This window comes from Acanthopagrus latus, chromosome 23, assembly GCF_904848185.1.
Source record: "Acanthopagrus latus isolate v.2019 chromosome 23, fAcaLat1.1, whole genome shotgun sequence".
NCBI lineage: Eukaryota > Metazoa > Chordata > Actinopteri > Spariformes > Sparidae > Acanthopagrus > Acanthopagrus latus.
The window spans coordinates 22,247,516-22,271,595 of record NC_051061.1 but is presented as its reverse complement, the minus strand read 5'-3'; the positions used below and the strand labels follow the sequence as shown (position 1 = coordinate 22,271,595).

General features: G+C 39.6%; 2 protein-coding genes across 12 annotated transcripts in view; one reads left to right on the top strand and one right to left on the bottom strand.

The window, feature by feature from the left end:
- Window positions 1–11,109, bottom strand: part of si:ch73-281f12.4 (RA_Radil_like and Myo5p-like_CBD_Rasip1 domain-containing protein) — a 31,259-nt gene extending 20,150 nt beyond the window's left edge. The window contains exons 1-9 of one of the 7 annotated variants that reach the window (XM_037088701.1): window positions 10,971–11,108; window positions 10,459–10,525; window positions 9,069–9,198; window positions 8,127–8,258; window positions 6,801–6,858; window positions 5,269–5,384; window positions 3,653–3,976; window positions 2,840–3,075; window positions 732–1,099 (exon numbers count right to left, since the gene is read on the bottom strand). In XM_037088701.1, the coding sequence (XP_036944596.1) occupies window positions 732–1,099; window positions 2,840–3,075; window positions 3,653–3,976; window positions 5,269–5,384; window positions 6,801–6,858; window positions 8,127–8,155 (1,131 nt within the window). In that variant the 5' untranslated portion in view covers window positions 8,156–8,258; window positions 9,069–9,198; window positions 10,459–10,525; window positions 10,971–11,108. Of the gene's footprint in view, window positions 1–731; window positions 1,100–2,839; window positions 3,076–3,652; window positions 3,977–5,268; window positions 6,060–6,800; window positions 6,859–8,126; window positions 8,259–8,663; window positions 8,736–9,068; window positions 9,199–10,458; window positions 10,526–10,970 lie in introns of those variants that run through there. The other 6 variants (XM_037088700.1, XM_037088704.1, XM_037088703.1 and 3 more) reach the window with 6 other exon arrangements.
- On the top strand, window positions 11,091–23,982 carry grap2a (GRB2 related adaptor protein 2a). Of its 5 annotated transcripts, XM_037088715.1 has the most exons (9): window positions 11,091–11,189; window positions 11,493–11,829; window positions 17,952–18,101; window positions 18,196–18,287; window positions 18,717–18,836; window positions 20,565–20,754; window positions 21,338–21,430; window positions 21,999–22,115; window positions 22,390–23,982. In XM_037088715.1, the coding sequence occupies exons 3-9, from the start codon at window positions 18,024–18,026 to the stop codon at window positions 22,567–22,569; spliced, it is 870 nt and encodes a 289-aa protein (XP_036944610.1). In that variant the 5' UTR covers window positions 11,091–11,189; window positions 11,493–11,829; window positions 17,952–18,023; the 3' UTR covers window positions 22,570–23,982. The 5 variants fall into 5 exon arrangements, with proteins under 5 accessions (XP_036944610.1, XP_036944611.1, XP_036944613.1 ...); XM_037088716.1 differs by lacking the exon at window positions 11,493–11,829 and having other exon boundaries at window positions 11,102–11,189; XM_037088718.1 differs by lacking the exon at window positions 11,493–11,829 and having other exon boundaries at window positions 11,114–11,189; window positions 18,015–18,101.
- Window positions 23,983–24,080: the final 98 nt, after the last annotated feature.

Genomic DNA, 24,080 nt, shown 5'->3' with positions numbered 1-24,080 from the left:
TTGTTTTAAACATCCTGAGCAGGTTTTCTTGCAACTGTATGGTGAACACTCTGTCCCTTGTCCTTTCATTGGAACATGATGACAGACAGCTCGTCCTGTGTGGGCAGCAGTTTGAAGAGAAAGAGTCAAAGCCGACAGGACAACACACCTCTGTAGTCCTGAACCCATTCTGAGAAATCTACAGTGAAGTTCCCTGACTGTTTCCTTCCTCTCCAGCCTGTATTAGCAAAGCTCCACTCTCTCACTTTTCAAGACATTCAATCCAACACTCTCATGTCCTTGTTGACACCACGTTGTCTCTAACAAGATTGTGGTCGACACGGCCTACAAGACGCTGCCAGGTGACTCTCAAGGATCTTGTAAGGACTTCAATTACCTCATTAGAACGAGTCTACAGTTGTAAATAATGTTTATTTTCATCAACAATTCATCTGCAGATCATTTTCATGGTTTATAAATGTAAATAAAATGTCAAAAAATGCCCCCAAACCCCAAAACTCTTAATTTACCATCATAAATGACAAAGAAAAGCAGAAACCACATCACATTTGCTTGCTTTTTTCCATCTATTTCATATAAGAGAAATCTTTGCTTTTGTGTGGTTGATGAAGGTTAAATGGACATCCACGCAGTTGATGGACATGTAATGTGTGCTGTTTATCAGGCGTAGAGCGTAGGAAGATTAACTGTTTGGCCCGGCATCACTTTAAGCTTGTTATCACATTACTTACTGAATAATCAGGCAGTGTGCTCCCTCCTCCCTCCCTCACCTGTCTGTGGCTGTAGCCCTGCAGCAGGAGGAAGTACGGGAAGTCAAATGGCGGGTGAATGGAGTACTGGGTGGTGTTGTCGTCGCTGCTCTCCGTCTCCTCCTTCTCCATGCCGAGCCGCAGGACCTCCTTGTCAGCCTCGGCCTCGGGATCCTCTCTCAGCGCACTCTGTCTGGCCCGGTTGGCCTCCTTCCCCATCGCAGAGAGATCCATCTCACTCAAACTTCTCCAGAACCCGAGTCCGTCCACATCCTCCCCGCTGCCGTCCACAAACAGAGAGGTCACTCTGGAGCGACTCTTCTGCAGCTTACGAGCCTGAGCGTTGATACCTGGATGGGCAAGACGACAGCGTGTTAAAGATTTCTGTGGATTCCCAGTGTAATTGCTTCATTTTTCGTATACTGTTGTTTCAAGAAACTGAAACAAGTCAATCTGGCTACGATACAGCTCCCAGAATAACTATGACCTGATGACTGAGAGCCTTCATCAACATTTATTGTAAATGAGTCACACCTCATCCACGTAACGTAAAAACATACATGAAAAGCACTCTACAAGGTAATCTACATTTTTAGGTAGTGGTCATGCCTATTTTTCCAAGATTTTTTAACAGGGAGGCAAAAAAAGGCACAACAATCACATAAAAATATTATTCTAGAGTGAAACCTGTTAAAAGCATAATCAAAAAAAGAACAATGACCAAAATTCCCCCAGAATCACTCAACCAAACAGACTTCAACACAACAGTTCACTGCAATGGCACCAATGCAACATATAAAGAGGAAAGAGAGGAAACGAGCGAGGAAAGTAAGATGTGACCACCTCTATCTGATACCAACAGCAGCTCTGTCGACCTGACGTAACACAAACACTATTCAGCTCATTTGGAGCCATTAAGCACCCTGGAATGTCCACAGAGCCGGGCTTCACACCCGCAGCTCCGCTGCTCTTATCAGCTGTGGAAATGGGTGTTTTCCACATTGTTCAGCACCACTGTGACAGACTGGGCTCAGTGCCTATAAAACTCACACTGTGGAGGTAAAGGGCAGTTTACTCCGGTCAGTGAGAGGAGGACCATGAGAACCAGGATTTAATTGAGATTGACCAGACTGATATTCAGGCTGCAGACGCTGCAGATGTGCTGATATTCTTCTAAAACAGGGTTTCTGCAGGGTTCAGCGATGTGATTTCAAGACAAGGCTAGACTTGCATTGCCAGACCTCTCCACAGTGATGGGTCAGCTCTGGGAAAAGATCTGGGTACATCAATTCCAATTCTGGTATAGGGGAAACAACCACTCTGGTTTGTTTGCATGTCTTTTGCAGCTTTGGTGCCCCTGCAAAATAGTGTTGGGGGAAACTTGCCTTGCATGTGGAGAGATGAGTCCTGAGACACACTTTTACTACAACTGATTGTCTGACTTGACTCTGTTTGAACATACAGGTAAAGCTGCGTAGTTAAAATGTAAAATCAACTCTCAAAAAACATCATTCTGAAGCAAAATATGTGACAGATGCCTTGAAATTTGTAAGGTTTTATCTTACACTGATTGAAGTATCGGTGAAGCAGTATATGAGAAGCACAACAAACCTGTGCCAAAGTCAACAGAGCTGCACAGTCCCCAGTGTGCAGGAAGTGAGCTTTGATAGAAAGAATAACACAGCAGTGAGCAGCCACATTCTGGCAGCTACAGGCCCAGTGGGAAGAGCTGCCCGGTGCCTCCATGTTTCACGGGGCCCTAATAGGCCCTTGCAATAAAACAAAGATAAGAGTAGAGGCCGCACTGACCTCCTCTATCCCTCACTGCAGCTTTTGTTTCCTCCTGACCTCTCTCACATGCCTGCCATCTCCCCTGTTCTAGCTAGTGATAAGCTGGACAATGCAGGCTGTTAGTCTGCAATAAGAGACAAGGATAAAGGCTCCCGGTGGCACCACCACAGAGACTATGTGATTGATGACCCGGGGTGTAAAGATGACTCAGTTGTATCTATGTCCCTTAAGATGGTTAGCTGTGTGTTTTATAAAGAGAGTGGACCCAAGGGACCAAAAAAAACAGGCAGGGTGAATACCTGCAGTGACTGTGTCTCTGTCCTTTAAACTTTGCTGTTCAATGCTCGCTCTCAGCTGGATTTCAAAACGCCTGGAGAAGCCCTCCTTGGGCTTCCAAAGTGACTGCAGCATGAGGGGCTTCTCGTTGTCTCCCACCGCCCGGAAACACTCCCTCTTCCACTGGCTATCTGCGCCCGTCTTGCCAATCACATCGCAGAGGACGTAATCATTGGCATCTTCTTTTTCCAGGCAGTACCTAAAGGGCAAGAGTAGAAATTTAGACAAGAGGACCAAAGGGGGGTAAACAATCTGAGTTACCTCACTGTTTTAAGGCCAGTTTCACCATGACCACACAAGCTCTGTGTATGGCAATGCCGGTCTGTTGGTCCAACACAAACATTTCCAGAATATATTTAAATATGCAAATTATTTTTCATTTCACAAGTTTTCCTGCTGGACACAATATGTCTATTCTCAGTGTATGTGCACCGGAGGCTTCAAGCTTCCACAGCATATTTGTGTATGCTGAATATCAGACCAGTACTGGCTTCAGAACTATTTGTGATGTCAGAATATGTGCTCGTTGCACATCAAATGAGATATTCAGTGAGCAGAGAAAATTTACACTTTGAGGGATGAATATGTAAACAGCCTTCTCATGTTAAACTCTGAACATACATCAGCGCACACAGTGAAGCTCAAACATTCCAACTGCAGGAGCAAGAGGGACTTTCTGATTGGAGGGGACTTGAAATCTGTGGCTAACAAGTTTTAACCCCATCACAAGTCATATAACATAATAACACACACACCAGTTCAATGAGACCCCTCACCTCTCCAGTGCCTCCTTCACCAGTTCCTTTGCACTGGACTGTGTGGTGGCCAACACGCTCTTATAGTTGGTCCCCTGACAGATGTCGCTGCCGAAGATCTTCAGGATCCCGGGGACAGACATTTGACTGGACAGCTCTGCAGGGTCGTCTGCAGCCTGGAGGTCGCCCGGCAGCGCCTGGCCACGGCGCCCACTGTCCCGCAGGTTGGGGCTATGGTTGAAAACAGTTGAAAGCCTGTTATTGTGACGGCGGATTTTGCTCTTGGCTGGCTGCCGGACACCCACGCTCTCTGTGGAGCGGACAGTGCTGTCAGAGGTGTTGGACCTGAGAGAGAACAGAGGAGAAGACAGATAACAACACTGTTAAGAAGCAGCCTTAAATAAACCTGAGGGGATAGACAGCCAGTCGGCAGGTGTAAGTACTTCAGTTTTATATCCAGACAAGTCAGTCTCTTTTTGAAATGGTCAATCACAGTCTCTGACTGTACACAGAGATATGACCTCACATCTGATCATCATAAGGTATCACATACAGATACAGATATTAGTTACAGCACTTTTCCATGTATATGTAATTATCCTTCCGTAGAACATTATAATGTATCTCACACTAGTTCAAATATTAATTTAGGCTCTAAATATTTACGTTAAAATGAATTAAATTATCTTTTAGCGAAGGTAAACTGGGTTGAGATGGTTTTCTCACAGCTACACATGAACATACATAAGGTCAGGAGGAAGTGGTTTTAATGAACTTTATAAAAGCTAGCAGTAGGGCTGCAACTAATGATTAACTTAATAATTGACTGATCTGCAGTTTATTCCCATGATTAACCACATTCATTTTAAACTATAAAGTGTAAGAAATTGTGAAAAAGCTCATTACAATTTCCCCAAACCCAAAGTGAAGTTTTTAGATTTCTTCTTTTCTCTCTTCATTTATTATCAAAAATGACAAAGAAAAGCAGCAAATCCTCTCATTTAAGAAGCTGGAACCAACAAATCCTTGACATTTCTGCTTGAAAAATGGCTGAAACGCTTAATTAATTATCAAAATTTTTGGCCACAAATTCCCTTTTGATTTATGGACAAAGCACTACAGCTCTAGTTAGCAGTTCTGCAATTCAAAAGCATTACAAAACCAGTCGAGACCACCAAAACAAAAGCCTGTACAACATCCATGAACTGAGATACAGTCTAACAATACTGCAATATCATTTTAAGGCCACAACACTTAGGTATATGTCACAAATAATTTTATTTAAACACATAATTTTAACTTATTCCTAATCAGCATTTAATTTATTGAAATGTTAATTCATGTATTTATCTTAAACCTTAACTCCTCCTGCCAGTCAACATTTACTGGAAAATTTTAGTGATTTACTTTATTGACATTAATTATCTGTTTATACACTTGAATGGACTTATAGTTGTGATAAAACAAAATGTGTCTTCAGGGGAGAAGTTATACACATATTGTACACTATTAAACCCTTACATTCCAGTACAACAACATTACAGTGTGCTATCGCTCATAATTTAGTGTGTATATAGCTCTTATTATGCTAAATATCATGGAGGTTAGATTAAAGTGTTAGCACTGTGAGGACTTACTGGACAGATCCATTGCTGGGTTTCCTCCCCAGTTTGGCCAGGCGCTTCTTCGGAGAGCGGATCAGTAAACCCACAGGGAAGTTCAGGGCTTGTTTATGTACGTGGCTGCTTCTCTCCTCAGAAATCATTATTATTTTCAATATCACGTAAACACAACAAAACTACTACAGCAGTTGAAGTGAGCAGAAAATAGCATTCTCCGCCGCTAGCTAGCTTAGATGATGACAAACTGAGACGGTTTTCCAGGATATTAGTCAAACTTCCAACTCCAGGAAAAAAGAAAAATAAACCTAAGAAAAAAAAAATCACAAAAGGTTGAGAAAATACTCCGGCTGTATCTGTGTATCCATAATATAAAAGTTGTGAAAGTCATCTAAAGTGTTAGCTTGATAGAAGAGATGAACAGACGTTACATTCCCACACACGTTAGAAAAAAACCAAAAAGAAAAAGAGCGCCGGTTGGTTCAAACTTCCAAATCACTTTTCTTGAAGGTAAAATCCAAACTGGGACGAAAGTTGAGCTGAAGTAGAAGAAGAAGAGGAGACATTTTCACACATGTCCGGTTCCGTTCCTGATGGGGGAAAAGAGCGAAGGAGGGAAGTGCAGGTCCATTCTGACTGACCGTCGGAACCGTTAGCTCCGTCTGACTGACAGGGAGCGACTGAATGAACCTGCTGCTGGAGGCACGAGCTACTACTGCTGACGTCACTGGAGTCCGCGAGGAGGCGGGACAAACCACACGCACAGACACGGGGGGAGGACTCCGGACTGAACCAACTCAGCTCACCTCCTAAAAGATTCAATTATGTGACCTCCACTACATTTACATGACAGCTCTAGTTACACCGCAGTTTCTCGTTATTTTTTATGCAGAATATGATAAACAAAAATTAATAAATTAAAGTCAGTGATGTAAAAAATAAAATATAAAATTAAAATACCCATAAGTTAATAAGATCAAGATTCAAGATGCTTACTGACACTGATAAATAGTAATTAATAATTACAATTTGTATAGCAACATCAATGAGAATAATGCAATACTAAATAAAGAATAAACAAAAACAGAGTATACATCCCTTTTTAAAAATATGGACAGCAGGGATAAGGTGCATGTATATATACTATTTATACATACCTGTACATGAGACATAAATATAATTATACAATGTAAAGGCAACATGGGTGCAGAGTTGTTGTGCAAAGATAATAAGTGTAACATGAAGCAAAACAGTGTAAAAACAGAAATAAAAGTGATCAAGTTTACTGACTGATTGCAGCAGGGATGGTGGCAGTTTCAGATATTGCACCGATAGTTGGATTACTGAGCAGACTATACATTTATTTACTTGTGTGAATGTACTGTATACTGTATTTCCTACTATGGGTCTATGTGTCTTACATATGACAAAAGAGTGCATATTAAAAAAACAGAAGATGTTGAGGTGTACATGCTGGACAATTCCCATAATAAACATGATTTTTGTTTAAGATGGAAAGTTGAAGTTCCAGAATCAGAGGACATACACACCTGTTTCCACAGGCTGGAGCAGGACCATGAACTTGGCAATGAATCGCCACCTTTAAAGCTGTAATAAAACAAACAAACAAAAATTTTGGTGAAATTATGTGAAAATGTGGTTCACAATGATCATCAAAATAACTGAAAATACATCGGCATAAGCATGATATGTGTCATTAATAGTTTTATCTATTTAATTACTTGCTGTTTTTTTCTTTCGTAATGCTACCATCCTTTTTTCAATTGTCCAATGTCAAAAAAAGTCTACAGAAGGAGCACAGAGGATCACAATATGCAAATCTCACAAACAATGAAATTTAGATAAAGGAAAAAACACTGACAAAATTTTACTTGTGTACAGATTATAAGCTGTAGTGTTAATTATTCACACTGTTCATATATAAAACATCCTTATGAATCTGTGTACAATCCTATAACAGACAATAAGCCCTGAAGCTTCGGTCCTCCTGCTGGGGCATGTGTACGTCAAGTGCTCCATCAAGTGGCAGTAAAGATGAACTGCAACAACACATCTCATTACATCTAACAGCTGATTTAACTGCTGCTGCACCATCGGTGTCAGCTTTATCTCACAGCTGTCTTGTGGATAATAGTGTAAAATACAGTGTGCTGATGTTTATGATTACATGGTGAAAGTGTGAAATAAACCAAGACAGTTTCCCACACTAAACCTTACCACAACATACAATTAAAACAACAAAACAAAACAAAAAACATAGAAATGTGAAGTTGCAACACATCCATTGTTAACTTTTATTTTGGCAGTTGGGGCTCGACTACTTGATTTACTGCCAATCTATCATAATTGTGTTAATAATCTGAATCTGCAAAGTCACTAGTAACTAAAGCAGAAGTGGAAAAACACATAAAATGGAAAGACTCAAGTAAAACCTCACAACTAGCAAGTAAGCACAGGATTGTATTTAGTTACATCCCAACACTGCAGACTGAAAGTCCAGACCAATAATGTCAATATTTTCACAATTTTACATCAGGTTTGTTGGTGTTGATTCGTGTTTGTTGTAAAAGATGCAGAGTGTTTGAGTATTTTCAATATCAGTTTCATCATGACACTCATTAAGTGTTGGCCACCACTAACACCTGCACTCCACAAGCATACTCTCTCTCTCTCTCTCTCTCACACACACACACACACACACTTTGCGTGTAGTCTGCCTTTGTGGTATTGAGTAACGGGGTGAGAGGCGGATGTGAGTGAGCTCCACCTGCAGCTTTTGTGCACAGCGAGCGGTTTGAAGATTCAGGTCAGACACACACACAAAACACATCTTTACACTTTTTCTTGCATACTACCTCGTTCTGCTCTCCCGCTCTGACACCATGCTGAGCACACTTCAGTATCCATTCACTCAGGCAGGTTGCAATCTATTTTTACTGCATGAGGATGTTCATTTCTGCTGCAGGTTTTTCAGAGATGGATGGATGCTGCTCATTGAAGAGAAATAGAGAAAATATAAATGAGGAAGGGAAAGACATGCATGCTGTGACAGGAGATGGCCTGTTGTTATTTTGATGGATTTAATGTCATTATTATCATATTATTAAATGTAATAATAACAGCGCAAATCCACTGTATATTTTACATCAGGACATTAAGATATTTAGGTGTGTTTATAAGATTAAACATTATAGGCCAGATGTATGAAGTATACTTGAATACTGCTTTTGAAGTCTATTATTTGAAATTTTATCAGCAACTTTAACACTGAATTATAACTTAAATCAGCTTCTTTGCAGCATTAAGAAAAGCCATTTTATCATCAAACATGTTATTCATTCTGACGTTCATTTATGGACAGGTTGATCATAGCAGAGTGAAGCAATACTGACACAGAATAAAATTTGATTGAAGCAATCAATCAGATTTTCAGTCATGTAGACTAAAGATCCATCAAGATAAGGTTCACCGACTGGCAGAACGTCAACACTGCATGAATAATAATATTATTACTGCAACTTATCAGTGTGAAAAATTGAAAAACAATAGAAATCAGATTGCTTACTCAAGAAATTAATCTCACATCACAGCCGTTTGTTTACACGTACAATAAATGCCCACCATTAAACTGTTCCCTGTTTCTTTGCAGCATATAAAGACAACACAGAATATAAGGTAAATGCAGAGGCCACCTATTAACTACTGAAGTGCATGTCCAACTTTTGTGAAACAACATAAAAATATGTAATAAATAAATAAATAAAATGATATAATATAAAATAGTTTATTCCTCTTACTTCTTGGTGTAGCTGCCTATTTTGCTTGCTTGATAAATCAGCTGTGCATCATTGTTGTTTAAGTTTTCCAAAGGATACTGTTGTGTTTTCCCGACTATCCCAGCAGCGAGAGGTTTCAGTCCACCTGCAGCTAAATTTGTGATAAAACTTTTCAAATTAATTTGAATTTGATTATCATAAAACAAGAAAGTAACATTCACAAAAATAGAACATCAGTGCATGCAGGGCTTTTTCTTAGATACAAGTATTCACCTACTTCCCCCGACCTCAGTGGTAACGTCAGCAAAGATGACAGAGACAGAGATGTTTGTGTTTTCTCTCTATAAATTTAATAAACCTCATTTAACTGATGAATAAAGAGACACAACCTATCACTAATAAATTGATTTACTATTTTTTCAGTTGATCACTAATCTTAAGAAAGTTTCTTATCTCTGAGAGTGATTTTCATGCTGTGGATTTGGAAAAGTGGATTTGGATTTCATAGGAGAGAGTGTTTTGAGGTAAAACATGGAAATATCAATTTTATAGCCTTTAAAGACTAATGCAGAAATAAACAAACGAGTAGGCATTAGTCAAATTTGTTTATCACAAAGCATGTCAACTGGGCTCCTAGTTTAACATCTGTTCCTTCTTTTGTAAAATTAGTGCCTGTTGGAGATGAGATTTTTCAAGGGGCTGAATAGTCACATTGTTTCAATCAGACAGTACAGCTAGAAATTACAATATCAAACTGATGTATGTTGAAATAATGAAAGGTTCTTTGAAATTAACCTCACGGTCTCACTGTTGTTTTTGGTCATTACACATGAGAAATGAGAGGAAGGACAATACTTAGTGCTACACGTCATAACTTTGAGATTTAATACCATTTTTGGGGGTGTACTGGTTAAGAAAGTTGAAGTATCTCACAATTCTATTTTGCTTGAGGTGGCAAATCTCCAGCGTATTTATTACACTTCAGGATTTGTGTGAGGTGTGTAGCTAAATGATAAAGGGGGTCATTCAAGTTAAGTTTTTATGTGTAAGTGTAAGGTTTTTGTTTTGTGTACATGTGTGATTTCACAACTGATGCGGAAGTGTTGAGTTGGACCTTCCACTCATAAATCGTTTACAGATGAAAAAGGGCAGTGGTGAAACACTGGGAAAAGAAGAGGAAGCTGTGTCAAATCAACCAGAGAGTGAGAACGGAAACTGTCTATGTTGTCTGCAAAATAAAAAAAATATTGATAAAACAAAAAATATGTTAAAATGTTGACAAAAGCTATTGATTTATCTTTATTCAAATCAAACATGTAAACATGATTTATTTTTTCCTTTCCATTTTTTTGTGTATTATATAATTTCAGAGCACATACAAGCTCTTGAAGGTTAAAAAGGCTCCACCTACAGAACATGCTGGCTCAGGCATGTGTGAGCTAACCAATCAGAGCAGACTTGGTATTCAGGAGGGTGGCCTTAAAGAGACAGGAGGAAAACCAGGGTTTCAGACAGAGCTGACTAATATGAGAAACTTTAAGCATTTTGTTTAGTGTTAAAGCATGTAAACCTATTGTACTGTAACCCAAAATAAAATCATGAATCTGTAAGTGAGCATAATATGTCTCCTTTAACATCACTGAGATTCCATAGAATGCTCTTGGCATATTTCAGTAGATATCATTAGAGGCAAGAAAATATGTTTGGGGGAGATTTATGTCAACAGTCTTTAGCTTTCTAGACATGTTTAAGAACTAATAAAAAAGAAAAAAAGCGCACTGCTTGCAAAAACAATTTGTCTTGTTTCAGTTTTTCCACCAAAGAGTTTGACTAAGCTAGCCTACCTAGCTAAAACATTTCTGAATGAGGCTAGGCTTCATCTACTCCAAAAGTCTGAAAGCAAATAACATCAAAGATCCATACCTTAAATCTCCCCATATTCGAAGTGAAGTCCAGTCTTCCACCAGCGCTTCTTAAAGTCATTAATCAACACTTTAAATTACGTTTGTTTATCCCGAAAAACGAAGTGCCAAAAAAATAAGCCGCCATTTTGTTTCGGTTTCTGACCGGAAGCAGTTGCCAGGCAGACGCTAGATGGCGCAAAAGGCTCATCCGGACCTTTAACTTCACCCTGAAGGAGAAGTGAGCTTTTTTTGCACCTTTGTTTATGAGCTGATCAAACAAATAACATATGATATGTCAAGCAGTTGGAGTAGGCGGATTTTATTAGGGCCTATATGTTGGAAAGAGCTGATCTAGTGATTCCAACCCTTGCAGTTATTTTAGCTAGGCTAAGCTAACCGGCTGCTAGCTTTAGCTTCATATTCAGTGGTGTTATCTGACTCTCGGCGAGAAAGCGAGTCAGTTTTTTCTAAACGTGTCGAATTGATTTAAACATCAGACTTGAAAACACGGCGCATCACGAAGAGGAGTTTTATTTTGAAGGGAGGAAGTGACATTGTCCCCGCTCCGTGGCTGGTACCTCGAGGAGAGGCGGGTCCTGTCAGAGCAGCGGAGCGACGACCGCGGAGATACAGTGGCCGCACGGAGCTCAGCTACCTTCCGTCTTTACTCGAGTTCAGCTCCTCGGCAGAGCAGCGAAACATCTCTCAAACAAACAACGACTTTTACTCGTTCTTGCAAAAAAAAAAAAAAAAAAAAAAATCATTTTCGGGCGTACAACATGCTGCTGTGTTCACACCTCGGAGGGAGAAAAGGCCAACCTTAGAATAAAAACTCCCCCACAAGTTGCAGTCGGCTCCAGAGAGGAGGAGGAGGAAAGGTAAGATAATTAAATACCAGAAATCTTTATAATAATCACACTCACACTCACACTTCCTTGTAGAAATGATTAATCTTGGAAACGGCTCGGTTTGTCTTCCTCTTTCTCTCTGTCTATTTCTCACTTCTCTTTCCTTCATCAGCATGTTCATCAAAACAACAATATTAACTACATTTTTATAATATGTGGTTTGTTTTTTAAATAAATGAAACCCTCCTGCTAATGTGTGCAGCAGCAATAACATTACACATAATAATATGGCTTTTTAAAAAATAGTTATAACCTATTGCATTGACAGCTGCACTCCAATCTGTTTCTTATCACCCAGTTATACTTAATTATATCTTCATTTCATTGTTATTTGTGTGTTTGTGTGCTGCTTGTTGCACGATTTGACCCCCTCTTGCTTTGGGGAAGTGGTTTTAAATACTGCTGTTAGGGTGTGAGAGAGAGCGAGAGGTGAAAACTGATACCAGATCATTCACAGTGGGCTGTAAAAAAGCAATTTAGGCCTATAATTTGTACGTTAATCAATTGACTGTCTCTCTAGAGGTCAGAGGTCAGAGCGAGAGGTCAATGACCTGTTTGATCTGGTGACAGGCGTGTGAGAGACCTTATGTCAAGACATCCTCTGTCTGCAAACAACAAAACACAGAGAACGAGCTGGTTAACAAGAGGACTGAGGGAGGGGTCGATTGGCAGTAGCCACATTGACACGATTAGGTTAATTAATTAGATTTACGATTAATAATTTTGTTGTTCACATCAGAAAAGTAGTTAGAAATGAACGTTACAGTTTCCCACAGCTGGGCGATATATTGATATCGTATTGTTATCCTGATATGTGACTATATATCATCTTATATTCTGAATATTCTTATACTAACATTCTCTTGCTCCAGCTTCTCAGATTTGCTGCTTTTCCACCATAATCATTTACAAAACAAGACAACACGACACAAGCTAATTGAAAAGATGTCACCTCCGGCCCAGGGGAAACTGTAGCATATCAGCATATTATTTTCACTATATCTTTACATTTAATAGACCAAATGATTAACTAATAATGGAAAAACAATAAAGTGAACATTAATCCTCAGTAGATAAATTGCAGCCTGGGCCTCCCCTGTAGCTCAGCTGGTGGAGCGCTGTTGTGTCCTCGTCACAGCGGCCGTAGTTTCCCACCTTTGGCCTTTTGCTGCGTGACGTCCGCTCTCTCGCTGAGCTTCCTGTCGCTTTATTGCTTGTACTCTCAAATAAAGCCGTAAATCACAGCCTACAAAATTGTGGTGTTTGTTTGGGGCTTCATGTCTAATGATTTCCCCTTTTACATTCTCACGTGGTTTCATTAATACAACTGACCCAATGATTGTTTCACCAAAAGACTAGAAAAAAAACTAGAATATTAAAACAAAATCGACTCCTTAATGATCTCATGACCCGTCAGATCTTTATCTTTTATCTTGGGATCCTTTGGAGGGGCTCGACTACAGGTTTGGAACCACTGGACTGGACTGTTGAAGTATCAGATCTTAACTACACGATTATCGTGGGCAAAAAATATTATATTATTGCATTTTCCATAGAAATCATGAAAGGACAAATGCTGGCAATTAAATAAGTCTTTTAACTTTTTTTCAAAAACAAGAGTGGGGAGGTGGAGAGAGTAGGTAACCATCATTTTTATATAATACTTCCAAAGTGTAAAAACAGGACAATTACACTTAATTACAAGTGAAAAGTCGAGCAGATGAACTCAAAAGCAGAAGATGCACAAGACACAAACATCTCCGCTGGACAATTCACACAATATTGTCATATAATATAAACACAATGTTTTATTGTGGATATTGTGATATCATGACACACACTGGTCTACACTACCTTATTTATAGAACGCTGGGCTTTTATCTGTAATGGAGTATTTCTTGGTACTTTTACAGTTTATCTCGTTTTGCGGTGGTGAAGCTTTCGTGATTATTACTCTTTATAACGTAGGTGACGCGGCTCCACTTTGACCGACCACAGTACTCAGACTTTTTGTCTTCGGAGGGGCAAAACTGAAACTCAGTGATGAGCTATGTGACAAAATAGAAGTGGCATGTAGTGGCATGTTGTTTTGTGAAGATGCAGAATGGTTCATGGAATGAAACTTCATTGACTGACGTTTTGCCTGAAAGGTGAAAATAATCAATAATTAGATTTAGTTAAATGGTTTTGTTGTTGTTGGAAACATGTGGTGGCCCGCTGGATTTGAAAACTTCCTCAACTGCTGGTAAAAACTAACCAAGTTTCAAAGATGGAGAACAATAGTGTGATTGTTCCAGAAAAAAGGAATCACTTCGACAGTTTAGCAGCTTCTCTTCTCTGATTCAAATCTACACAAGTGTGCTCACAGAGCGTGCAGTTTATGGTGCAGGATGAGAATGAAACGCCCTGAAGTCATTACAGTGAAACTTAATGCAAGACTGCAAGCAACACTTCAGCTCACAGATGAAACCATTAATGCTGTTGATTGTGTCACCGCTGAAAAAAAAATGCTTCGTACTGACAAGAATTTGCTCTAAATCACCTCAGATTGTTCAACAGAAAATATTCTCCAGAGCTTAGAAGCTCTAACAGACAACTTCAGTCTTCAAAACACATCAGTTGGCAATGATTTCAATGACCTTATCAATTATTGCCAATTATTCAGTGGTTCTAGCTTCTAAAATGTGAAAATGTGTTGGTTTTCTTTGTCATCAATAATACCGTACTGAATATTTATTGGTTTTGGATTGATGATCGGACGTATAAACAGGTCAGGTTGGACTTAGAAAGTTCAAATGGACATTTCCTGATATTTTATTGGCAAAACAATTGATTGATCGAGGATTGAATTAGCAGATTAATCACTAATGAAACTAATCATTCACTGTAGCCGTGGACCAAAAACAAATTACCTATTCATCATTTAAATATACAAACATACAAAACACGCACTGTTTCCAGATTATTAAATGTGAATTCATTATAGTTTTCTGTGACAATAAACTGAATATCTTTGAGTTTTGACTGTTGGTCAGACAAGACATTTTTTTTAAAGTATTTTTTTGGCCTTTTCTGGCTTTATTTTGATAGAACAGCTGAAGAGTTGGACAGGAAACAGGGTAAGAGACGGGGAGTGACACGCAGCAAAGGGACCCGGGCCGGGAGTCGAACCCGGGTCCGCTGCAGAGCCTCGGCACATGGGTCGCACGCGCTACCGACTGAGCTATGCGGCGCCCCAGACAAGACATTTTTAAACCACAACACACCAATATGGAAGACTAACTGGCACATTTAATCAATAATGAATGTAACGGTTAGCTGCAGCACTTGTCAGTGAATGGCAGCTTGTCCTTTAGCCCTGTAGAGAAAAAAATGTCACATATATAAGTGGAGCACTGTAAGGCGGTGGCTTTTAACTAGTACAGGAAAACCACTCGCCATGCGTCGTGCTGCTGAAATGCTGACCATCTCGCTGCTGTCAGCGCCTTCGTGGTTAAATCCTTTACTGTCACAGACGCCATTAACTGCACTTGTGCTGGTTAGCACAAATTTTCTTCCTGACATCTAAGTCTTGATTGATTTTAAAGAAAGTAGTGAATGAGCGGTACGTGGCTGTAAAATATTCAGCATGTTCCTTCTTATTATTTCAGGGTGTGGGATGAGAAATAAATTAGATAAATAAAAGTAATTTGTGCAAAAGACATGAAAGACTCAGTTCCAGTCAAATAAAAAGAAAACTTGTCAATAAAAGCTCCCGAAAGCTAATCTGAGCTACCTTTTAATCTACTGAGCATATCATGATCTGTGCTCTGAATTCATTCATGTACATTTACATTGTAGGAAGTTCTCTACTTCCATGTTGCACCCCCAGCGTAAAAACTAAACTCTTGCAATTGTAGTGTGATTAGACTCAGAGTCCTCTCGTGCTGTTAAAATGAAGAAGCTGATGTTAAACTTCATTCAGTAGATGTTGTCTCAGGCAGGAGGGGTGTGACTCAGAGATCAGAGATAAGAACAAAGACCCAAAGTCTAAAATTGGACTTGATTTCCTCTTTACTTATTTCTGCTTTTCAACACATGGCGAGCAGTTGAGACGGGAATGAAAATTCAAGCGTTTCGTAGAAAGAATAGCGAGTGTTCAGGAAACAAAGTACATTGTTTTATACCAGCCTGACAGACTGAACAGTGCTGATGTAGCCCCACAGTCACATCAGAAGGATCGAGCTGGATCATAACTGATTAAATTGTCAATATTTATTTGTCAGTTTGATCGTGTTTCAATCAGCTAACTATCTCAACCATTTATCTGTTTCTTTGATTTAAACGTTTTAATTTTTCAAGGTAAGCTAACTATTTCAACTGTGTCAACCATTTATCCAACAATCTAACATCCGATTTGTTGTTCAGTAGAATGTTACACGGCTAACGACTAATGTAAATGATCCTGTAATGTTTTCCTGTTAATGTGATGGTGTCAAAGTGAAGTCCAACTTTTTACTTTTCTAGCTGAATATCATTTTAAGTGTTAACTTTAGTTTCGTCTGTATCAGAGTCTGCACAAGGATCTTATCCTCTCGCCTTGAACACTTGGTGCTAATTGTTTTGTGGGAGTATTACGTTGTTTCTCACTCATCCGAATGAGCACCAATGCTGTCAACACATCCAGGACTTTACCTCCACCCTTCATGCTTCAGCACCTTCCAATCATGCAGTGAAGGCTTGAACAGAGCACACACACCTTTAAGGGCAAACGAACATCGCCCAAGTGTGACTGGCTTAAGTTTCTCACTGCTCAAGACGTGGAAATGTTCAAGAGGACATTTTAAATTTGAATTTGAAAGTCCCAAAGACAAATGTCTTAACCAAATAAAAAGAAAAGAATGTTTCAGCCCTCGAAAAGATAAACACGAGAACTACATTTCTGAAACTCAGGTCGATTTTAATGCCTGTAGATTAAAAGAGGATTCATCTTGTTATTAAAGGATGTTTTTTTGCCCCTCGGGTAAAGCGAATATCATTCGTATCATATCAGTGGTTCATATCACTATTTAAGGCACTTGAGTTCAAAGTGGCAGGTTCTAAGCTTGCAGAGTGCTCTACAGCTGCATGAGCGAAGCAACATTGTCGGTATTTTACACGATAACTCACCACATCCTTCGCTCCGTAACCACAAATGGAGGGAAGGTTTTATTCACGTCTGTGGGAAAATAACCAAATCTTACACCCAAGATACAGTAACGGATCTCATGAGACTCAAACCATTCCTGCAGCTCTAATTTGCCTTTTGATTCAAGTTTCAGAAGTTTAACTCTTCTAATAAATTACGTTTCATTGATCAAACTGACCTATGCATTCCCGTCCTGTGTGTGTCTGTAGGTAAACAGCAGCCGATGAGGAAGTGGCTTCTGTGACTCTTCCTTATTTAAAAATAGATTACAAATGAATTTTTCCAGTTATTCTTCGATGCACATGTCATGTCAGTGTTTTTCATTCATGTCGAAAGTTTACGATCAGATAGTTGCGTCACACATGACCACATATTGGGTAGTTACCAGGAACCGGCAGCGGCTGTTTGTGTGAATGATTATAAGAAATCTGATACATTACTGATAATGTTGTGTAAGAAATATTTAAAGCCAGCTCTTTATAAAAACCAGTATCTTTCCTTCATACACATTGAGTCCTGTACATATGCACTTTTCACTTGGTGTATTTAAACCCTGATATTGATCCGGGAGACCATCGACTTCATTAACAGCTCATGAAACACAGTCAACATGGTTTTATCAGCGTGACACGTTTTGAACTTGCTGAAGAGGCGCGCAACAGAAATGACGCGTTACCAAAAGGTTAAAAATGTGATCACTTCTGTGTAAGTTTTAAAAATTAAAATCATGTGACTTCTTAAAAAAAGATCTTGTGACCCTCCCAAAACCACAGCTCAGTGTGTGTCATAAAAACTCCTCAGCACTGTAACACGTCGGAGAGAGAAGAAGCATCTCTGCTCTCACAGTTCTGATTTTCGTTTGACATGCACGGATGAAGTTTTACATTTTTTTCCTTCCCTCTTTTTTTTTCCCCTCCCTGCACAGAAACACTTGTCGTGGACTCTCTGATCGTCTCTTTGCACCTTGTCTTTGTTTCTGACTCTTCAGCCGGTCCTTATGGAAGCCAGAGGAAAGTATGATTTTAACGCGACAGCAGACGACGAGCTCAGCTTCAGAAAGGGCGATATTCTGAAGGTCAGTGTGTGTTGATCAGATTGTTTTCCAGCGTGGCCTCAAAATGTCGTATTCCCCTTGTATGACGCCTTGTTCCTTTACTTTTTCTGCTCAGATTTTAAGCCCTCAGGATGAGTGGTACAAAGCAGAGATGAATGGACACGAAGGATACGTACCACAAAACTACATCGACATGCAGTCTCCGAGGTGAGAGACGGAGCTTCTTTAACTTATTTCGGATGCCATCTAGTTTAATTGCACTCAACCTAAAATATACTTCAAATCCTCCTGATTCTACAGTTTAAGATCCCCTCCAGGCCAGCAGTTGTTAATTGTGCGACAGGACTAATATATTAACATTAAGATAAGAGAAAACATATATTTGATGAGGTGATTTCTGACTTTTTGATAATAGAGACCAGGAATATGACTGTGATGAAATAATGTTCAACAGCAGACAGATTTAACTCTGGGTTCGTCTTTTTTGTGCTTGTGGACTAAAAACACGAACTTGTTTAAGATAAAGGAAGTACAGTAAGCTGTAATGTGAGACGGGCTGTAGGTGTGTGTGTGTGGTTTACATCAGATAAGAGACAGCATCATATCCTCTGTGTGTGTGTGTGTGTGTGTGTGCAGGTGGTTTCAGGAGAACGCCAGTCGCAGCTCTGCTGAGGAACTCCTGAGACACAAAGATGTGGGAGACTTCGTGATCCGAGGGTGTCAGAGTTCCCCTGGAGACTTCTCCATCTCTGTCAAGTGAGTCGAAATAATGTTTGTATGTAAAACAAACACACACACATTCATCAGTAAACCTTGATGCTCGCTGGTCTTTGCTTTGTCTTGAAGATAGCAGCATCATATCGTGAAGAAAAGCCTGTGATGGAGCTTTGTTTCAGTGTAAATTATTTTCTGGACTTTTTAAATTCACAAGATCAGTTGATGGTCTTGTCTCTGATGGTGAGTCTTAGTGAACTTAGTAAAGCATCAATTGCCTGTAGCATGGGACTGCAGTATAAAATCTACTAAATTTAAAACAAGTTTAGATAATGATCCATTTTTTGACCTTCTTCAAAACAGAAAATACAGGAGAAAAAGTGTAAGTAATGGATTAAATCGGTGTTTGTCTGCTATAAAGTCAGCTGTAAACATTAGCATGTCTGGCTTACCATCATCATAGCATTAGTTCCATAAGAAGGGACTGCTTTGCTTTTTAGTTAACTTTTTAAAAAAAAAAAAGTACAACGCGACTGCCCACACTGTAATCCATACTTTCTTTATTGACGAAAGTGGTGTCATGCAATTGTTTGGAGAGCTCATTATTCCTTAAACGCACAAGTCTATAAAGTGTATCATTATACTGAAAACCATTGCTCTGAGGATACATGCTCTCCCTTGAGTTGTTGTTCAGTGACTGCTGGTTCTGCAGATTTCATGTCCGACATAATATAGATGATCTGAAAAACCCTTTAAAAGAATGTTGTAGTGAGAATTTTGTAGAGGCTGTGACATTTCATTAAACTGCAAGTTGAGGTGGATGGCAGGTGAAAAGCACGTAAGAGATATTTAATAAAGACTGTGATAGTGATACGTCTAGTTTGAGGTCAAAGTGGGTTTGTTCGATATGTTAGCTTCACCTCCAAATAGCAATTATCTTTGATTTGGCTTTTTTAATTTATAATGTGTATCTGTAACTAGCTGTTAGCCATGTGCTGATGTGTTTACAGTAGCACGGGAATGTGTTTAAGTAGATACTGGGAGAGACGACATAATGGGATGAAGATGGATTTTTTAGTGATGATCATCTCGCTGTCAAAACAAGTTGACAGAGGGCATGTCTGACAGATTTGAGGCCATTTTAGGGAAATTTTTTGTCGTATCTGTTGTATTTGTTAATCCTTAAACTCCTGACTTTCATCGTTACAGTTCAAACAGCGTACCCACATTTTAAGTTTAAATTACGAACCTCGTTGATTTGGTGTTTTTTAACACATACAACTGTGATTGGAATCTGTTGAAAGGTCAGTTACACTTAGTAGCCCGATTTAACCGTCAGCAAACCAAGTTTTCCCCTCGACGCCGTCGATATATATAAAAGAGGTAAAATCTGACTCATCAGCTCGCTCTCTAATGTGCTGCAAACTCTGCAGCACTTGACATATTTACAACCAGGAGACAGCTGCAGAAACAGTGTTAGAGTAAACACGGAGGCAGAGCGTAGCAGCCCTCCAACATCAGGCTCAGTTAGTTTACCTCAGCGTGTCTGAGGTCCTAGTGGAAAAAATTCTGTATACTGTGCAGTGGGCCAAGATTTCTTTAGGTCTGTTCTCGGCTCCATTAAAGCCACCAAGAAGAGATTTATTCCTCTATTAAACCTTGATGTTGTAGTTTTGTACACTGACCAGCAGAGGACAATCCAGACGAGGGAACAGCTCAACCTCTGGAATGACGGAATGACTCCAGTGTGCTTTATCTTCTTCCCGTCAGACACGAGAACGACGTCCAGCACTTCAAAGTGATGAAAGACAACAAAGGCCAGTATTTCCTGTGGTCGGAGAAGTTCACCTCCCTCAACAAGCTGGTGGAGTTCTACAAGGTCACCTCCATCTCTAAAACCAGGGAGATCTACCTCAACGACGGCAGCTCGGACAGCAGGAGCCCCTCCGCAGCCCAGCCGGTAAGATACGAGTTCAAAGCAGGTGCTTCGTGTAGTTACATTAACACCTGTAATAATGTAGCAGTCACAGCCTTCAGTCCAGCCGGTGTCACTGTATATTAGAGCAGCAGCTTGTTATCGTGATTGGAGGCAGGCCAGGGATGTACTTTTAGTGTTTATTTGCTTCAAGTCTGCACAAAACTCCCTGTTTGTGTTAGATGTTATTTAAAGTTTTGTTTTATTTGATTCCTTTTTTTTTTTTTGCTTGTCTTCGCCCACATGTTGTGTAGGTTTAAAAGTTACTTGTGTAACTAAGGAAACAAGCCTATTTCTCAGAATGCCTGAGTTTTCCCTCACTCAAATGATCTTAGTTGCTAATGAGAATGTGTTTGCTTACTTCCTGTGAAAACCGACCCTGCATGAGTCTACAGGGCGTACGCCTCTTTGTACACATAAGATGACAAACGTTTGATTTACGAACTTATAAATAGAAACTATCTATTTTTTCTCTGTCTTTTTTTTTTGCTTTACACTAGTTCCTGATGCACTTATTTTGATGTCACGGTGTGTTGTTTTGAACTTCCTGTGTGTTTCTTTCTTACAGGCGAAGAGGGGAAGTTTGCCTGAACAGCGCACCACAGCTGCAGCCTTCTCTGCTGCACCGCGCAGAGCTTCAGACCAGCCTCACAACCAGCTGGTGTGTATACACACACACACACACACTTTATACCACTGTATACCAACATTTATCATTGGGTTTTCTTTTACTTTTTAAAAATCATATCAACAGTTTTTTTAATTGTTTTTACACAGCTTTTCTAAACATTTACCACTGCTAGCTATTCTAGCTGTTTGTCTGTTACTTTTAAATTTGAACTGTTGTTTAAAACAATACACTGTGTCCATTACTGTAAGCTAATTACTTCCCTTTTCACAAGACCTACTTGGAAATAGTAGACCTGAAACTGAAACTGTTTCTTTAGTATATACAGGCAGAGCAGTCTAAACAGTGTAATACCTGTGTTAGATACACACATTAATCTGTTGATAAATGTTTTTCTTAATCTTAATAATTTCGTTTTTGTCAAATAAGTCTTCACGGTCCATGATCTTTGCCACAAAATTGCAGAAGTAACCCCCGGGGTGTACAGGTGGCCCTGTGTGTGACTCACAGCTCTCTATCATTATGACTCATATGATAATTAACTGTATGTGTCGTAGTTCATAAGGAAACCTGAATTGAAGTGTTTTTCCCTCTTTCCCAGGCTAAGAGAGCCGGTCTGGAGGAGCGAGCTTCCACCATCGGTCACACAGGGAGAAGCAGTCCCATCAACTCTGCTTGTCCTCCCCGTCGCACGTCTGAAACCATGCCTCTCCCTCAGGTCAGCCTGCCGTCCTCCCTCCTCTGTGACTGACAGTCTAAACACAAGGATATGCAGTGTATCACTGAAACACAGCATCTGATCTGAAACTAGACTGACTTCAATCATTCATTGATTTTAGAACTTGATTACTGATTAATTTTCAGTCAGATGGTTTGTTTAATCACGTCAGCACTAATTTCAGATCCTCAAATAAGTCATTCATGCCCTCAAATTATTGGTTTGTGCACTGAGCCAGTCTGTCAGGTGTTGATGGTCTTCTGCTGTCCCACAGAGGGCGTCCTCGGTGCAGGTGAAGGCGCTGTACGACTTCACCGCAGAGGAAGACGACGAGCTCGGTTTCTGCGCCGGCGACATCATCGAAGTGTTGGATCGCACTGATGTGTCGTGGTGGAAGGGGAGGCTGAGGGGGAGAAGCGGGCTGTTTCCTGCCAACTACACATCACCGCTGTGAGAAAACACCCGGTGATGCACCTTCTGTGCCTGCACACATCCACAGACTCGCTCTGCAGGTGCATCTGCGGCACCGTATTTGTGTTTATGAACACGGAGAAGTCGGTGACTCATCTGATCTCTGCACCGCATGTTAACACTTCATCAAGACGCCGGTGCCCAATGGACTGAGTCACTTAGAGTTTTCAGATACATAATACTCACATATATGCTGCCACTCAGTGCGGTGCTTGTTCAGATTTTATTGAACATTTTTTGTGTCACTGAAGCAAAGATGCAGCCGTAGGAACTTCCTGAAACCAGGAAGCAGACAGGAGCTGCTGCAGAGGGCACCGAGGAATGTTTCATCTTATATTGACATGTCTGACAGCAGGTATTTATTTGCATATTGCTTACTGGCCGGTCGACTGATGAGTCGACTTTAATCTAACTGTTTCTGCCCATGTCGTAAGTCTAGTATTTTATAAAACAAAAGGTTTTGTATGAAAAATTCACTGGATTTCTAAAGAAGTCTGATTGCTTAACATAGACGTGTAACTCCCTCGCTGCTCCTTGACTTGGAAATAAAATAATTTTTTATAACTGATTTGATGTTTAAATCCTAACTCTGAATGATGACGGCCCTTTTGGGGGAACAAGAGAAAGAAAAGCCACTCAGTTAACTTTTACAAGGACGGTCTTTCAGTGGAACTCAGCAAGAAGGTTCAAGAAGCAGTTTTATTTCCAATAAGATAGAGATTATACCTTTATTTGGATATTTATGTGGAAACTGAAATGTTTTATACATCTCTGAAGCTATCTTCAAAGTTTTTTCCAGCTGCCTTCTAGCAGCCACAACCTGCAGCAATACAACCAGATGTAAGGAAAGTAAGCCTTCAAAATAAAAGCTGCACTGCATCTTAAATCATGACTGGATCCAAACATCTTTACTCCTCATTAAGAGAATAATTCAGTTTTATAACCTAGAAGTGGATTTTGACTTTAGAAAAGTATAATTGGTGAAATATTACTGTTACTTAAAAACGTCCCTGCATAGCTTGAACCAAGAAAAGCAATCAAAAAATGAGACCAAATTAATTTTGATGCATCATATAACATGTTCCTTCATAATTATCTACTCTGACCTCATGTATACATTGCTTAATGCTGAATGATCATAAAAATTTTACAGGAATATTATAGAAATTATTCAGGTGTCTCTTTCTGTTTGCTCTCTCTTAACTATACATTGTTATTTGTCACTATTACAGTGGTTCCTCACCTGCAGGTGACACCTTCTCCCAACCACACCAAACATGAACATTATCAAATAATAATGCATAATTGTCTTATCCTTTCAGCTGTACTTCTATAAACTTTTTTTAAAATAATAAACATATTTTCATATGTTTTGTATGGAAATAAAATGTGTAAAGGAAGTTAAGTGTTTGAATAAATGTAGTGGAGAAAAAAGTATGTTGTTTTCCTTAATGAATAACATTTCAGATAATAGTTTCCTGGTGATGTCTTCCA

What these genes read in the sequence shown, in the direction of transcription:
- grap2a (XM_037088715.1), top strand. Translation starts at nt 18,024, where the DNA reads ATGGAAGCCAGAGGAAAGTATGATTTTAACGCGACAGCAGACGACGAG. An exon ending in GAAAGGGCGATATTCTGAAG is followed by an intron (nt 18,102 to 18,195) that starts GTCAGTGTGTGT and finishes TTTTCTGCTCAG; the next exon opens with ATTTTAAGCCCTCAGGATGA. An exon ending in AAACCATGCCTCTCCCTCAG is followed by an intron (nt 22,116 to 22,389) that starts GTCAGCCTGCCG and finishes GCTGTCCCACAG; the next exon opens with AGGGCGTCCTCGGTGCAGGT.